Source organism: Antrostomus carolinensis, unplaced genomic scaffold, assembly GCF_000700745.2.
Source record: "Antrostomus carolinensis isolate BGI_N321 unplaced genomic scaffold, ASM70074v2 scaffold47171, whole genome shotgun sequence".
Taxonomy (NCBI): Eukaryota; Metazoa; Chordata; class Aves; order Caprimulgiformes; family Caprimulgidae; genus Antrostomus; species Antrostomus carolinensis.
This window is the reverse complement of record NW_010294390.1, coordinates 1-17584: the sequence shown is the minus strand read 5'-3', so window position 1 is coordinate 17584 and position 17584 is coordinate 1. Positions and strand designations below refer to the sequence as shown.

Here is a 17584-nt window from a genome sequence, read left to right as displayed (position 1 = left end):
ATTTAGTTGAGTGCAGGTTTAACACATGATCCATCGCTTCACTATTTAGGAAGCAAGAACATCACTTCCCTTATCCAACAGGGCTAGCACACTAGAAAGGAAAGGCTCTAGGGTCCCTAAGAAGGGACTTAAACATAAGTAAAAACGAGCTTGCGAGTGTGACACTAAACAGGACAGTGGCAAAGCAGGCAGTCAGACAACGAAGCTGGCTGCTGGTGGACAGACTCATCAGCTCTGCACCTGCTCCACAGATGCATGAGCTTGGAGTTGCAGTCCTGCCTATGACAAGGGGACAGAGGGGAACAGCAAGTGCGCAGCTAGTGGCGTGGCTCTTATGCAGAAGAGGGGGCTTCTCCCAACTGTTGCCATCCTTCTCACTTCCAGGAATGGCACGCCTGGCTCCCTAGGGCTCCTGTTCAAAATGCGCCCGTTTCCTCTCCCTCTTCTACAGCAGAAGAGGGCCTTGCTTCTCTGCCTCTCATGGCCAAATCCAGCTTCGCCTACATTGCTGAGAAGTGCTGGGTCTCCTCTGGGCAAATTGCCCAGGGTTAATCAAAGGCCAGGTAAAGGAATGCAGCAGCATTCACTCTCCCGCTCTGCACAGATCCTGAAGGAATATCTCCAAGTGTTAAACCTCTCATTTCTTTTCTGATCTCTGCTGGGATCAAACCCCACAATACTTTAATTCCGGAAACAGGTTTTACACTACAGTACTTAGGAGCCCTCAACATTTACCAGTAGTCCAGCACTTCCCTTTAGACATGCCTTGTACAGCAACCCTTTTACAGATGGCTTGTAAACAGCATTTATAACACGTAACACACCACTTATAACCTCAGGCCTCTTGTAGCCCACTTTGCCAAAAAAATGATTTCTCCCTAAAAAAAAAAAAGAGAACATTATAGCCTGCCCTGAGTCCACTACTTAGTTACAGAAGTGTACTGATTGGAGGGGGGTGATCAGCCAGATAATAGGATCAAGATAACTGAGGATAAGTACAAAGTTTCACAAATTCACTCAATTTACAGAAAATAGCCATCTGACCGCATCATACTTTCTTGTTTATCACCAACAGATATGATGCATTGACAAAACAATCCTCTTTAAAGCAAATATATATAAAGCAAAATATCCATAAAATTACTACAGAGCAGGTAAAAATCCAGCATAAATACTTTTGAATCGATATTTTTAGCTGTATGTCTACTCCAGGAACAAAGAGAGGAGAACAAACACACTACCCATGCTAGTGCCCTCCCTAAGGGATTATGGCCAGTTTTAACAGTTGCCAGATTTTACCTAGTGGCTTCCATTTTCTTAGAAAAAATACTCAGCTTTCCTAATCTTGTGGGGCACTGTGTCAAGTGATAAATTATTTAATTTTGTTGCTAATTAGAAAACAGCATTATAGGTCTTTTCTGTCAACTACAACCGCAGGTAATTTACTCCATCACTTTCCATTTCAGTTAATTTCACAGAGCACGAAGCACTACACAATATCTCTCAAAAAGCCCAGATAACACAGAGATGTCACTATCTTCAGTAGAAAAGACAAGAACCATGGCAAACAAGATCAGTACCATTTTACTTGCCCAGTGCAAGGCATTTGAATAACAGGATTAAACAGGACCAAGAAAAAGGAGAGTCAGTTCTTAAAAGATAGCAGAATAAAACTTCACATGCGAAGTACACCGAGGACTCCATCCTACAGATGGATACTGAAGTGAGAAATCATCTGTTCAAGAACCTTGCAACAACCACATAAGTAAAATCACCATCAGCTGAGAGTGGGAAAAGTGTCTGTGACAAATACAATGACAGGTCTTAATCTCATGTTCAAAGGCACTGAACAAACATTGTACAGGTAACAAATTTTCCTTCAGAAATTCAAAAGGAAATTGTATGTATTCCAAAACAGAATTTACTCATTCAAAATAAACTGTGAGCATGGAAGGTAAAGGATAATCAGCCTTTTGACCATCCAAACTCAACTTGGACTTCTCAGAACAATATTATCTCCCTCAAGGAACAGCAGGTTTGTTGTTTGATTTTGTGGGGAGGGGTAATTTGGTTGGTCCTTTTTTGATTTGTTTTGGTTTTTAAAAAATATGCTTCATGAGATGCAAAACTTAAAGAATCTTTCTAAACAAAAAAGAGCTTCATAAGCAGATTACAAGAATGTATTACCTCGATCTATTAAAAGCTACAAGATTTCAGTTCCATAGATCAAGGTTTCTCTGAAAAGCCTAACTCTCCAACCTGTTCTCTAAGAAAGCATGAGGCTTTTCCAATTGCATTAACACTGACTTCTTTTGCTTAAAACTTCTTACTTGAAAAATCCACATAAAAGTTTACTATGTTTATGCAGTAATTCACTCCACCTTATGATTCTGTATTAGCTATAATAAAAAAACCCCAATCCCTCCACAAGCTCCCACAGGTTTTCCAAGTCCTTAGCCCACAGTTCAACTTAAGTTTCACTGTTACAGATTAAGTTTTGTTTCTTGAAGGAAATCTACAGGAATTATTGCTCTCTCCCTGTTGTCTGCATGTTCCTGAAATACAAATGGGTTCAGAAAACTTTACCACAGATAATGAAGAAGGTACAGTCCCAAAGAGCGACAGGAAATACCTAGATACAGAACTCAGCTATGGGTAGGGACTGCACAGATACCAACTTAAACCAGCACAGCAAGACATACCTGCTTTTTGCCAAAATTTATGTTTGACTGCAGTTTTAATAACTCAAAGCTAAGGATCAGGGTATGTTGAAGTGAAGATTATTCAACATCAGGAACAGCCTCTATAGCCTTCATAAACCTGGAGAGATAGTGCTGGGATACAGTGCACAAGACACCCCTCATGCTTCTGAAGTGCTCAGTAAGTCATTCTCCAACAAATTATTCACCTTTTTTTTTTTTTTTAATGTGCCAAAGACTATACAGAAAAAAACCTATCCATATCCTTCCTATTTCAGGCTCTCAAATGTTGGGTTTCCAGATGGCATGCGTATGGACAGTGTTATTTGACCCACAGATCCTGCACAGGCATACACACCAGAGCAGTTCCAAGAAAAGTACTCAGGAGCCTGTAAACCTGTGGTTATAGAAGGCTTCCCACAGACATTTGGACTCACTGGGTTTTGAGAAAAGGAAATAGCACAAAATGGAGAACAAAATCAACCACCGTTGTCTCTCTTTATGGACCTTTACGTTCGTTGGACAGTATCAGACTGTTTCCTGCGTGCTACTGTTTGTACCTTTCTGGAGCTGCAGTCTTCACACACATACTGGAGTAGCCTAAAAATAATGTGAAAGATGTTTAATACAGACATGATCAGATTTTGGGGTTTTTTAATGCTTGAACATGAAGCATATGCTTTTGACTATGCTCATACTTCACGTTTTCTACAGCAAACCTGTTCACTGCATCAGTTATTCACTGCAGTTAAAGTACAAATTGTACACAAAGCAACAGTGACACGGCAATGAAGGTCTAGTCTCACCACATCTAAGAGGTACAAATTGACTCCATCAATCCTCTTAACTTGTTCAGATTAATTCTACTGCTGTTCATGGTCTTCTGCTAGGCTGGAACAGATCTGCTATGGCAGCTTTAACTAGAAACAAGAGGATTTTTGATACTACCAAAGTATCAGTTAAAGTGCAGCTGACAGGTCAGCTAAAAAGACACACAGGTGGGGGGAAGAAAAAGGGCACATAACTGAAAGACTGCAGTGCCTTCAAGGTCCTCCACAGTATGAAGCAACACCTGGAAAAAAAGAACAAAACCCCTTGCATTTAATTGACGGTGCAGGTGATTTAGTAGATGAATTTGGGTTAAATTCCCTTAATCTTTTTATGTTCTATAAACTGAAAAATCCTGTTGATAAAAATCTCACTATTCCCATACTGAAGAGAAAAATCTACTTAGGTAATTCAGTCACAGATTATTAGGTAGCCAAATGAACTGTACCATTTACTACCTTACACAGTTACTTGTATAGGTTTTGTGCTAGGCATCGTGAATCCAAGCTATCAGCTATCTTATTGCAGTGAAAAATCAAGGTTTTTAAGACAAAATAGTACCTTAATGATTTAAATGAAGGTTTAAATTCAAACAAGATATTTAAAATATATTAAAATAGTAAAATGCATAACTGTTTCTATTCTATTAGACAGACCTTCTCAGTTCAACTAAAAAATTCAAGTCATCACAAAGAAATACATATTTATCTTCAGTACTACAAACTACAATGGATTATTCTCGTACTTCAAGAAACTGGAAAAAAAAAAAAAAGAAACAAAAAGAAACAAATAGTCTTGGCCCTGCTTGCTTCCTTGGAATGTAACTATGTCCAATATTCTTCCTAAGTGAAATACTTTCTTCCTCTTTTACCTTAGAAAGAGTGCCTTTTCCCCTGTGTTTGTCATGGAAGATTACACAAATGATGAGGGTAACTGGCTTCTGCAGGGTTAGAGAGGAGCTTTCCTTAAAAGTTTTCACAAACATTCAAATTCAAAGCCTGTTAGCAAAGTAATAAAATTGCTCTTTCACTTTTAGTTGTTTTTACCATTATTGAAAATGGCAAATGAGAAGTCTAATCTGTTAAAAACCTTGTTTAAAAATACACAGTGCTAAGTAAGCATATTCTTGAGTTTCAAATCAAAGTGCAACAGATGCAAAATGTGAAAGCTTTTAAAATGCATCTTCACCATTTTCATAGCATGCATATCTTTTTCCTTGAAAGGTGGTATTTTCCCACATCATTTCAGACCTAAAAAAAGGCTCCTTAGTAGTACTGCAGTTGTAAGAGTTCACTATTCTTTTTTAAAAAATTTTTGATAAAATAAGTAGATAGTTTGACAAAGTATGAAGCATTCCAATATTGAAAACTGAAAAACAAAACATCCCTAAAAAGACTTTAAATTGAAGGTCACACTCTATTCACTGTATATTGTGATCCAGCATTTCTCAAGAGCAAAGAAATTTCAAGACTGATACACACTAGGACTGAATTCTGCCTCTTCTGGCATTTGAGGTGCCTACATTTATGTCTCTGCTACATTTCTAGGTGGTCTGAACTTAACCACTCCTCCCCTCCCTTTTATTAGCAGATATTCAAATAAACACCACTTGAAAGCCTGTAATTAAAAGTTGAGAGCCGCTCCAATAAAAACATACAAACAAATATTCACATATTTTACTGTTCTAGCACAAAAAGTTCTCTATAAAATAAAGTAAGAATCAAAATAGTGTCACGTTAGCAGGATAACCTAAGGACGCATTAAATTTCTTCTTCCACAAAGTAATTAAGTTTCTTCATTAAAACCAGACAGAATTTCATGTTCTATAAAACAAGCCCTATAGATGTTTTCGTTCACTTCCAACAGAAATTTAATTAGGACAGATAAAAGATTTCTGAGATACTCTGTTGCAACAACAGCAACCCATTTCAAGTAATGAATTATTGTAAGGTTTTATTTCTGGTCACTTACATAACTAAAATACCAATTTTTAAAAATTGATTATTTCTTAAACTTCATCAATTCCATGGTTTTTAAACCTTTATTTCCTGTACTTAAATAAATTTCTAGAAATTTTGCTCAGAGGATGTAATATATTTCTACTGAAAATAACTTTTTTTTTTTTTCTTTTTCCTAAGAATAGAAGGAAAGTGCCATTATTGTTTTGCTTCAGAAGCCAGTCCCTACTATCAGAAAAGACTTGGCATGGCCACACACACACACAAAAGTTTTCAGGTGCAGTATCATACAGATCAGTAAAGAATATACAAAAAACCATAGCGTATAATACTGTGACAGTTTTTCAATATATTCACATACAGTAATCTCTGACTACCTGTAATTAAACTGGCCATAAATCCTGAAGAACCTTCTCTATAAAATTGATTAAACCATCAATATATGTTAATTCTTCTAAAAATACCCGTATTTTACACTAATTAATATACAAGGTATCTGCTTGCAAACACAGAAGTAGCCATAAATAAAACTTTATTCTTTCAATTCATTTACAAGCTATCAAGTACCATGTATTTACACAGCACTGGACACTTAAAGTAGTTGCAGTCACAAAATGATCCAGACAGCTGTTGATAAAGTAAAGGATCTTAAGATAAAAGCAAAGTAATACTGAAACAGATAAGTGGCAAAAAAAGCAGTTTTGCCATAATGATCAGACTTGCATGTTGCATCAATTCTGGCTGAAATGACTGAGTGCCATGCGATTCTCAGCTTTAATTGTTTGCAGTCTGGCTAAAGTTTGTACAGTCATTTCTCTTTTGCAGTTATTAAAATAAAAAAGTTAAAAACTATAGCAGCAACAAGCAAACCCTGTGACAGGAAGGCAAGGTTTAAGAACTAAAAAAGTTTATACAATGTGCTCAGGAAGGTTGCAGAATTTATCTTCCATCAGCTGGAGTTCGACTGAGTGACAACATAATTCGGGCGTATCTTTCACACAGTTCGTGTGTGGAGTAGGAGGGTAACTTTGGCGGGTCGTTGAAACCTTTAATCTCTGTAGAACAATCTAGCAGTTTTGGCAGGAAATCTGTCAGCTTTTCTTGCAAGTTAGCTGCAAATAAAACAAGAAAAACAAACATAAGCATTTATGTCTGCATGTGGAATTCTTTTTCTGCCCAACACTGACTTTTTTTTTTTTTATTGGTGGGTGGGAAGAGGAGAAGTTTCACTTGGAATAATCCACTTTCTTCGGGACTGCCAGCAGTAATTAGGACATACCAATCCCTAGTAAGATGATAATGTAAACGCCCCTTCAGATGGTCTAACAACATGAATGTTTTTCTATTCAAAAAGGACATTTCCTTTAAGGCCTAATAACCCAGTGTAATACATGGAAAAACGGTTTATTTAAATGTATACAGGATTATTCAAAAGTCCAGGTAGCTCAAAATACATTAGCAGGGAACAAAATATACAGCTCAATTCAAGATACTGAAAACATCACATTTACAAAAAAGGTGCACAAGGGCCTTTTACCTTAATGAATAAATGACTTACGTTCCATTTCTTGTCCAAGATAGGAACACCAACGGTTTCTCATATCTTCCACAGCAACAATATCTTTTTCTTCCATTTCATCCACCAGTAGTAATGGCAAACATGGGACAATAAGCTCATTCATAATGATCAGGCCATTATTTACTTCCTGATCATCTCCTGATTCAAACAGCGCTGCAGCATGTTCATTTAGTTTCTTCATAAACCACCATAAAAAAGGAAAGCCTTTAAGTATACAGCATTTCACATCCTACCATGCATCAGTTTCTGTTTGTTTCAAAGCACAGTGTTCCTTACAAAGCTACCTGGTAATTTGTATTAACCACAGTTGTACTTTAACATTTACAGCAATGATGCATAACTCTATAAAACCATTTGATCTTGTGCTATTCCTCAAGCCACTTCATGTGATACCTGCCAACTCAATCTTCACAGCTGTTCTTTTTAAGACTGAGGTCCTATCACATGCTTTTCTCACAACTGCTAAAAGAAACATAACAAAGGAAAAAACCACCTTGTTTCGTGATGATGGCTTTTCCATTATTTGTCTCCCCATCAAACTGTGGCAGCAGGGTGACTCTGCTCACCAACACTGTCAGCTGTTGTTCCTACCTAGCTTGGACACAATGGCAACGAGCACACAATTTACAATCATAAAGATGATTGATTATTCCAAAAAAATGGAATAATCAATCCTTCTTACTTTTGCCTTTTTTCCTTACACAAGTCTAAGTATTAACCTGTTAATGAAAGGGGTTTTTGGTTGGTTTTGATTTACATGATGGCAACACTTTTCTACTAATTAATGTTCTTAAAGGTATGCAGCAAGTTCAACTTTTGGAAACATACTTCACCCTTCACTTACTAGCAAACATTCTCGTCTGTAGTGAGATATCAGCTCTTCATCATGGCCTCTGTACGGGCCTTTGGACAAGAGTTCTTTGTTATTCTGGTAAGCATAGATAAGGTAGAGCAAGGCTTCCATATAGCTGAAGTAAAGTAAAGAAACAAAAACATTAGATGCAACATCCAGGTACCGTCTGTTTCAAGCTAACTACTGCGCTCTTCAAAGGACAGCTCACTTGACTTGATTGACTGTAAATCTACCCCACCCCACCAATCTCTTCATAATGTTTCTTCTACCACACAATTTCATCTTTTATGCACATTAGAACAATTTGTTTTATTATCATGTTAGATCACTTGCATATGAAGTCTGATCCAAAGCTCACTGAAACCAATGGATATAATTTCACTCACTTCAAAAATAGCTTTGGATTAGCCTTGAGTGAAATGAAAGCTTAATTTTTCCTGCATGCATTTATGTCACTCTAGGCTTGAGCTTCTGTTGCCATATACACCTTGATAGCATTCTACACCTTAGCAAATAAGGTTTAAAGCTGTTACCTTATTCCTAAAAAAATAAACTGAATTTTTAGCCTCACTAACTGTAAATTCTTCCAAATAACTGAAGTCTAAAGTAATGGGAAAAGCCACAACAGCATTTCAAAAGCAGAAGTGCCATTAGACTGTTGATATTTCTGTCTTTAATCTAAATGTAGAAGATAAATACAAGCCTAACTGATAAAGGACAAGTAACAGAGGACCTAAGAACCTAACATTTAATAATCAGAGATCCCTTCACGCACATAATCTCCTCTCACACTGCTGCATACCATTTCCAGCAAACTTCTTAAATTGTTAATTCTCTGACTTACAGAAACCTAGTTATGAGACACAGCCACCGAAAGCAGTTCAGGCAGCTACCCTAAAAACAAGCAGTTCGAAATCTCATTTTTATTCACACAAAAAAATCTAGAAAGAGAAATTTCCTAACAGAGTGGTCAGAGGAACAGTACATTGTGCCCACACTCCTACTGAGAACACGTGGTCATGGTTAAGGTTTAAACTACCAAAACCAAACCACCAAACTACTAAAAATGGCTAAAAATTATGTGTGAGCACACACAAGGCTTACCTGAAAAAATGCACATCATAATTTTCCAAAGCAGACAAACTCAAGATTTACAGTAATGCCTCCCAATGAGACAACATAAAAAGAAGGGAAAAGGCTACTTGAAAGAGCAATGGTTCCTTAAAGCTTTGCCTTCTACTACCCTTGTTTAGAAGAACAAGATGAAACCCAACACCATAATTTCAGAATCTACTGTGAAGTCATTTCTTCCACCATCAGATCTGCTCATAGTCCCTTGCAATTCTAAATATTTATTGCTTAAGTAATTACTACATTGCAAGTACAGGTACTGTTTTCCAACTTTTTGTCCTCAAAATACAAAGCCATGCTTTGTTTAAAAGAAGTCATATTACCCACTCCTCAAGTCCATTTCTCCCACCCATGAAAACTCTTCACATCACTGACCACCAACAAAACTGACCCTATAGCAGAAAACTTGTAGGAGGAAAGGGGAGGTGATTGCAAGGAACTGGAATTGCTGGATATAAAGCCAGCGGAGTAGGACCTTCTCTCTTTCTGTTCTTAGTTCAGCTATTTGTGAAACTGCAGGTTGAAATTACAGTATCAATAACTCAGTTGATCAAAATCATAAATTTGCTGCTAGTAGTGGCCTTATTCCCAGTCCCTCTCTCCCTGCTCCTTCCCCTAGTTGTGTGACCTTTCCCTGAAACAACCTTAGTGCCATCTAACAGCAAAGCAAGCTATTTTAAATCATCATTACTGTATGTCCAAGCTCAGAGTCCTTATATATCCTGAGAGTCTGAGGAATGCAGTTACAGTGTCAATTAGAAAATAGATTCTGCCTCTTCACACGTGAAGTGCATATAAGCTCCAGCCTATGAAGCCTATGCCTAAAATCATTGAAGATGCTCACAGAATTAGGGAGCTCACTGGGTCTAAGCCCTGGAAAAGATACAGAAAGCACAGGCTGGCTAAATTTTAGCACTGCTTTGAAAAAGGCATTTCAATTTAAAACTGAAAAACTGTATTTGCTTCACAAGAAACCTGAAAGGCGACTGCTAAGGTCTATGGTTTGTTCACTTTTCAATTAGCACCACAAGAGCGAGCTGCAGCTAAAACTCCTGCCAATGTTCATTAGCTGGCTGCATTCATCTCAGCCATAGAGGGCTCCTACTCTATAGTACAGTCTGAGGAGATATGCCTGAAAGACCCTTTAATTCTCCACCTGCAATTAAAAGAGGGCCTTGTCAATCACCATAAGGGTTCATGAGTGACCACTGAAAGTAGGCAGGACTTCCCAGTGCTCAGCATAAGGTGATTTTCAGTAGTACTAAGAAACTGTTGTTTCCTGTGCGCCTTCAAATGCAGTCTTGCATGTGACATGCTCCAGCACCACGACCTATCAAAGTAAGCTACACAGAGGAGAAAAAGATACACCAAACTACTTCTTTAATGTTCATTTTGTGTTTGTTCAGCACAGCACAATTATTTAAGGAAATCAGACTACCTGGATAAAGGCCAATTTTTGGCTCCATCTAGAGACTGAGTGCTCTTAGGTACCAAATAGTTTTATTAAACTAACAAAAGCTGGTTGACTGAGGGAAATGAGTTTCTGAAGAAAAGGCTCAAAACAGTTTTGCTGATGAAGGTAGTATTTCCATTATGAAATGCTAAGTTTTCATAAATATTTTAAAAGTTACATTTTTATTATTTCAGTGTTAATAAGGGAATTGGAAGAGCTCATCAATTTAGCCTAGTTTGCAGAATATGGATGATAGTACTGCCCTCTAGAGATGAGATCCTCAATAAATATCTCCTGGAGCTGAAGCACAGGTGCGTAATTGCAACAGATTTCTTTAGAGTAGGTCAATGGATACCCAGAGCCTCGTTCATCCTCTGCATGTGCTTAATCCTAGTCTTACTGTCCTCATATTAAATAACTCTTGAAACATTTATGAAATTGCATTTCTTGCCAAAGGGAATGAATGCTACACTTGTTTGGATCTTAGAGGAGTCTGATAATCTTGTATTTTTTTATTTCTGACCAATATCAGAGTCTAAGATTGGTCATTATAGGCTTGTTTTCTAAATTACAAAGATATTTGGTAACAAATGCCTCACATTAATTTTGAAAATTAATGTAAATAATGGAAAACTATACCAAAACTGCTGTTCAGCACAGAGCAGAAACCTATGCTTCCCTCCCTCCTCCTGGCATAATCAGAATATATTATGGTAAGAAGTGGATTAGTGGAAAAACTGGTATTTTGCAGTTGAAGGTGCCATCCTGGACTCCCAGTGCCAAGGAACTTGAAGATGTTCCACTCCTGTCTGCATGTTTAGAGCATGCATGAAATACAGAGGTAACAAGGAGGGTTCCTATATACCACACTGATGCCTGTGACATTTTTGCCTCCTTAAGGGATCAAGGAATACTAGAGTTTCTTTTTCAGAATGTACTATTTATTACACACTCACAACCAGAAGACAAAACAAGACTATGGGCTCATAACCCTATACAAAGATGTAGCTTGTCACAAAGAGAAGGCAGTTTTTTTTCCAAAAAAATTTCCTGTTTTGTTTGGGGCCTTTCTTGTTTGGGAGCATACAAGACAAGAAAGAGAAATACGAAGCAATTTACTACGCAACATAAACACACAGAATTAAGTACAATTCCCACTATAATCCCCCTACCTACTGCATTATATAGGAAAGATCTTTGATTGACTGCAGAATTGTTTTCACAGTCAAAAATGTGTATCATGCAATAGCTCAATTTTCATACAACAGATGTCAGCCACTGGATATTTTGCAGCTAATAATTTTGTTCCTCTGGCTGGGTATGGGAGGAAGAGGCAGTTTTGAACAATTCTGTTTTGAAGACTCTCTGAGGCATTTACACTGTAATCACCATCCTTGTTGCATGTAGTAGATCAGAGTATACGTTTTAGCTGTAGTAATACGTAAATATCACCAATTTTATATAGCCACAATCCCTGACTTGGTTGGAAAAGAGAAGGGAATGAATCACTATTGCTTCACGGAGCTAAGAAGAATCAGCTACAACTCCGATAGTTACACATGATAGTTTTCCTCAAATGTTATTTTCTTGTGACCTTTAAAGCCCATCACAGGTGGAATTTTGTCTCAGACAATGCAGAAGGCAACACTGCTTCTGTGGGAAGACCCAATGAAAAGATGGATAAGACGGGGACCTGACTATTGTGATTGCTGACAAAAGCAGATAAATGTTATGTGTATGTGTGGTGCCACAAAGGAAAGATTTTTATGCCTGAGGGATTCCCAGAGCACTTAGATTAGGAGAGAAGGAGGAATACAGGTGCATGTGGAGTGTGGTTTTAAAAGAGTACATGGCTTGATATGGAAAGAAGAAAAGGAGATTAAGAATAGGAAGCTGTGGGAAGCTTTGAAGTAGATGCAAGACTGAAGACATTAATGGACAGAATAACTGGTTAAATAAAATGAACACATTAAACAATTCTTAATTTTAAAAATGGCTTTACTTATCAATATTACATTTTGCCTTCAAATTGCTCTACCACATTTGAGTTCTATACTACCACTTACCTCTTTTTTTGGAAAAACTCCAATCCTACCATGAGAAACATGGTTGTTTCCCTGAAATGTCTATAGTCTCGATGCCATCTCTGCATATAAGAAAGGGTATATAGAATTTCAACAACAAACATGAAATATAATTTTTTTATTTTTTATTTTTTTCCAACACACACTATATTTAGTGCTGATTACTCACTATAAGTGCTAAGGACTTCTAGTAAGCTTGCACATGGGAAAGGTCACCTGCATCCCCACTCCCTCAATAAAAAGAAAATTCTTAAATACCTAAAATATTTCTAAATTAGATTATTTTTAAATAATGCATTACCATTTGAAAGGAACACAAAGCATCTTTGGAGAATCACAGTCAGAATTATATGAGATCTCCTTCTCAAAATGAGTTGAGAAGCTAATAGCCTTTTCTTCTTCCCTACATTACTCTCAATTATTAACTTAGAAAGCATTAGAAAGGTTTTTCATACACTAAATATTAAGCTTAACTTTGAATATAAGAATGACATAGAAAAAGCCTGGACATTACACTGGAAGTGACAAAAAACCCATATACAATTCAGGCTGCGGAGATACTTACATTGGAGCAAAACGTTTGCCATACTGCACTGCCACTTATACAAAGTGACTACTAGTACACTTTACAGGTAAATGCTCTAAGTGAAAAAGGTGCTTTCACTGCAGTTGGTTAGTAGACAACTTTCAAGTGTTTATTAAAGATAAAATAAGGGATAGTATAACATAACACACAGACACTTATAGATTCAACACAAAGAGCAGAAGAAAAGGTCCATGAAATGCCAATTCACTATATCGGACAAATACTGATACAATCTTTGGAAAAACCACCAACTATCTGCCTCAGGAGCTAAAAAAGTGGCACATATCTGCAGGGGAATAGAAAATACTCACTCCTTCACTCTTAAAGCTAAGTCCAGAATTGTTTATTCTACTTGTGCAAGGCCATTCAGAAGATGGTAAGATATTGATTCTTGCACAGCCTAAAAACTGCAACAGAAATCCCACTGAGAGTCCTTTCCCCTCACAGGCCAGGGGCAGCACACTGTAATGTAGTAGGCATTGCTAATGAGAAATGACAAGTAATTATTTTTCGTTTTGTTTGTTGAGGGGAAGATTACTCCCATAGTCTTCCTGAACAAGCTGTTTAGACCTACAAGCATAACAATGAGGTTTAAATAGTGCACTGGAATCTGCCTAGGACATAAGTATCCCCTGTTCAGAAGCCTTAACAAACAGCATTATGCAGAGCTGAAATTGATGTTGTAAAACCAGCTACAGACTTAGCTTTAAATACAAGATTAATTATTAGTCATTATTTAATGTCTGCGATTTGCTCTTCTTTTCAAGTTTTTCTAAATAGTGCAGGAGGAAAAATTAAATGCATAAACTGGTTATGCATGGTCTTGTCAAACAAAAGAATCTGGTGCTCATAAGAAAATGGGAATGGTTGCAGAGACAGTTGAAGGAAAAGCACAAATGTGACTGAGCCTGTGACCCAGTTCTCAAGATGTGCAAGGCTGGGCTTAGACCACTCTCACTCCCTTCACTGCTATCTGTTTCTGACCTAGAGAAAGCCAGTTGGCTCATATGGCAATAAATTATGAAATACTGTTAGTGACGTTGAGACACGTTAAGGAGTAAGGACAGACTCAAACTTGACGTTTATTTATGACTCAAGTCATTGGAATTACAGATGTGGAATAAACAGCTTTAGATCACTAGGTCAGAGCAGCATTCCCACAAATAAATGGTCTTTCAATAACCAGTTTTAACTTCTTAGTGTAAGACAAGAAGAAGTTTGTGAAGATAAAATTCAGCTTACTGATAACTATTTCATGTTACAGTATAATTTAACGCATAAGAAATACTAACCTCATATTCCTCCATGTTTACTTCATCTGGCTTTATCATTTCAAGTTTAGCTTGAGCAACCTTCATTATGTTACGGCACCTTATAAAAAGCAACAAGAAATCATGGAAGATTACTGGAAATTTGCAAAGGATATTATCTATACAAAGACAACAGCCTCAAACAGTATAAGCTACAGCCTTATGCAAAACCGTATGAAAGCACTGTGGAAAATGTGCTTTTTATTCTGCATGGTATAATCAGCAGGAGAGGGCATACTTTAGAATTACATGTGACGGAGACCTATGCTATTTAAGAATTACTTATTGTTTTATTTTGCTAAATTGACACATTGCTCAGAATTTCTTTTTAATTTAAAGTTCAGATGGTTTGAAACACTCCAATATTTACTGTGCAAAAGTAACATTAGAGGACTATTCACTATGCAGAAATCAGACTAATATTCTCTACCTTTCAACTTATTTATTTCTTTAAGTAAGTAAATATATGGAATTTCGAGTGGAAAAGAGACATTGTCTTGCATTCTAGTAAGTTACCCATATATCTTGCAAGGTTTTGCTGTCTACTGCTGGCTTTCAGGGCAGTGAAGAATGCAAACTACACATCTTCACACAGTGTTTTGAAAGAAGGTACAGAAATCTATGTGCAAAATTATGAGCAACACTGAGTATTTCTCCTTATTTCATAACAACAGAAACCAACTTCTTGTTTACTCTTTTTATGAAGATTTTTATAAAGATGGTAATTTTTATATATTTACTCAGAAGCTATTAACTAGAAGATAAAGTCAAACACACACACTACCCTTCTCTCTTTTACGTCCACTATCTGAATATGAAGAGGTGTCTCCACCCATCAGAGAACGTTCACAAACAAGGGAAATGAGACACATAGATCTTATTACCTTTCATCAAAGCTAAGATTGTGATCTCCAAACTGTTCCAGTAATGTTCTCTCAATTATCTTCTTTGGTGCCTGGTTTTGGATGAAGTAAACAATTGCATGACGCAAACGGTAGTCACATTCAGGTGGTGGATCTTCCTGGGCTAATTTTAGCAGACGAGTGTATTCCAATTTAATTGCCTAAATAATTTTAAAAATATATATTATTCTTCCTGGCTTTTAACTCTTAAAACATCACAGACACTAAATAGGATAATCCATGTCCTATGGGTTTTTGCTTACAAAATAATTTTTTAATAATTCTACACTCCACCCTCATGACAAGTCTGCACTATGTGTAAAAAAAAAAAAAAAAAAAAAAAGTAGTTCCTGTTTCTCCCCAACTAAGCCTGCCAAAATCCCAAATCTTATTTCAAAAGTAGCCCCAATCCTATGCTATGTCTCCCTGACAGAAAGTTTATCCAATCTGTAGACACATCTCTTTAAGCATTTACAGTTCAAAAGCACTATAAGATTTCAGACACTTTACTTAAAGGAATATTCTAAAATTTCCTAAGGTAAAAAAAAGTACCTTTAATACATAGTTAAAATGCAAATACATGAAAGAAAAATTCTACAGAAAGTTTAATAAACATGCATGAATTTGGAAACACTAAGAATGGAAAACTTCTTTCAACAAAAATAAAACTGTGGGATTCCTACAGAAAACAATACTTCAATACAAATAGTACTAGTCTCCTATAAGGCAAGACAGAGTCCTCACTGAACATTTCAGATCAACCTTAGGGGTCATCAGAAGTGTTTACTTTTCCAGCTTTGCCAGCACATTAGATTTTAATGAACATCATCTGTTATGTTCATTAGATTTTATTCACTGAAACTATACAGCATGAACAAGATCAACAATAATTAGAAAAATGGTGACATGTTAATATGTTCCATAATTTATCTCTCAAAATAGGGAGGTGATCAGATTGTTTGTTAACACTAAATCTTGAAACAAATGACTTCACACAGTAGCTTCACGTATGATCAGTTTCAACACAACATACTCACAATATAAAGCTCCAAAGCAGACACAAAAAATACCCTGTTCAATATTTAAAATTCCTTTATGTTGAGATACCTGGCAGTAGCAGGTAACTTACTGACAGGTAATTTATCAATAATTTAGGCTCCCATCCTCTACTAACACACACTTTGCTTCAGGACTACATAAGTGGGTAGGATACTATTCAAACAGGCTTAAACACAGAGTGTGAGAACTTAAGAGAACATTCTGCATCAATATTTTAAAATACTAATCATATGTATTATCATTAAAAAGGAAGCTTGAGAGAACCAATTATAAATATCAAAAGCCACAGACAGAGTGTCTATTATCTTACATTAGAAGAACTTCCACCATTAGAAAACCAGTATGAATAACTATGCAAATAAACCCTGCTAATTGGAGTAGGTCAGAAACAAACAGCAATTGCTATTATACTTCTATTTTTTCAGCAAATTACTCAGAAGTAGGAAAAATGCAACACAAAAACCTGTCTTTTTATATACATATTTAAACAAAATAAAATTGTGTACTACAGATTCAGAAATCCTATGGGCAATGAAAAAATAACACTACTTCTTTATACAGAATACAAGAAAAAGAGAGAGTAGAAAAAAAAAGTATTATATGCTTTCATTTTCTCACTGAGAATGTTATATAAAGATCTTAATGATCGGAATAGGTCACTGATCAAGAAATATCTTGATGGGCTTGTATGAGTCACATTGCAAGCCTGAGATCCAAAAGGGGATCCTTGGCAGTAACAGTGACCCACGTCAAATGGGTCATTTGTTTTACACTAAAACAAAAACATAGAATCACAGAGTGAATTGGGTTGGAAGGGACCTTGAAATGCCATCTAGTCCAACCCCCCTGCACTAAGCAGGGACATCTTTACTATCAGGTTGCTCAGGGCCCTATCAAGCCTGACCTTGAATATCTCCAGGGACAGGGCCTCTACTACCTCTCTGGGCAATCTGGTCCAATGATCCACCGCCCTCATACTGAAGAACTTTTTCCTAATACCCAACCTAAAACTACCCTTTTCTAGTTTAGAACCATCACCCCTCATCCTATTGCTACAGGCCCTTGTGAACAGTTCTTCCCCAGCTTTCTTATAGGTACCTGTCAGGTACTGGAAGGCCACCATAAGGTCCCCCCAGAGCCTT

At 36.8% G+C, this 17584-nt stretch overlaps 1 protein-coding gene across 1 annotated transcript; it reads right to left on the bottom strand.

Moving 5' to 3' along the window:
• Nucleotides 1-6000: 6000 nt before the first annotated feature.
• On the bottom strand, nt 6001-15544 carry LOC104532406 (ubiquitin carboxyl-terminal hydrolase 25-like; the record flags this gene model as incomplete). The annotated part of the gene is made up of 6 exons (XM_010177607.1): nt 6001-6597; nt 7044-7239; nt 7909-8032; nt 12568-12647; nt 14464-14542; nt 15366-15544. Coding segments are annotated over 6 exons (831 nt in total), but the record flags the coding sequence as incomplete, so codon positions are not given.
• Nucleotides 15545-17584: the final 2040 nt, after the last annotated feature.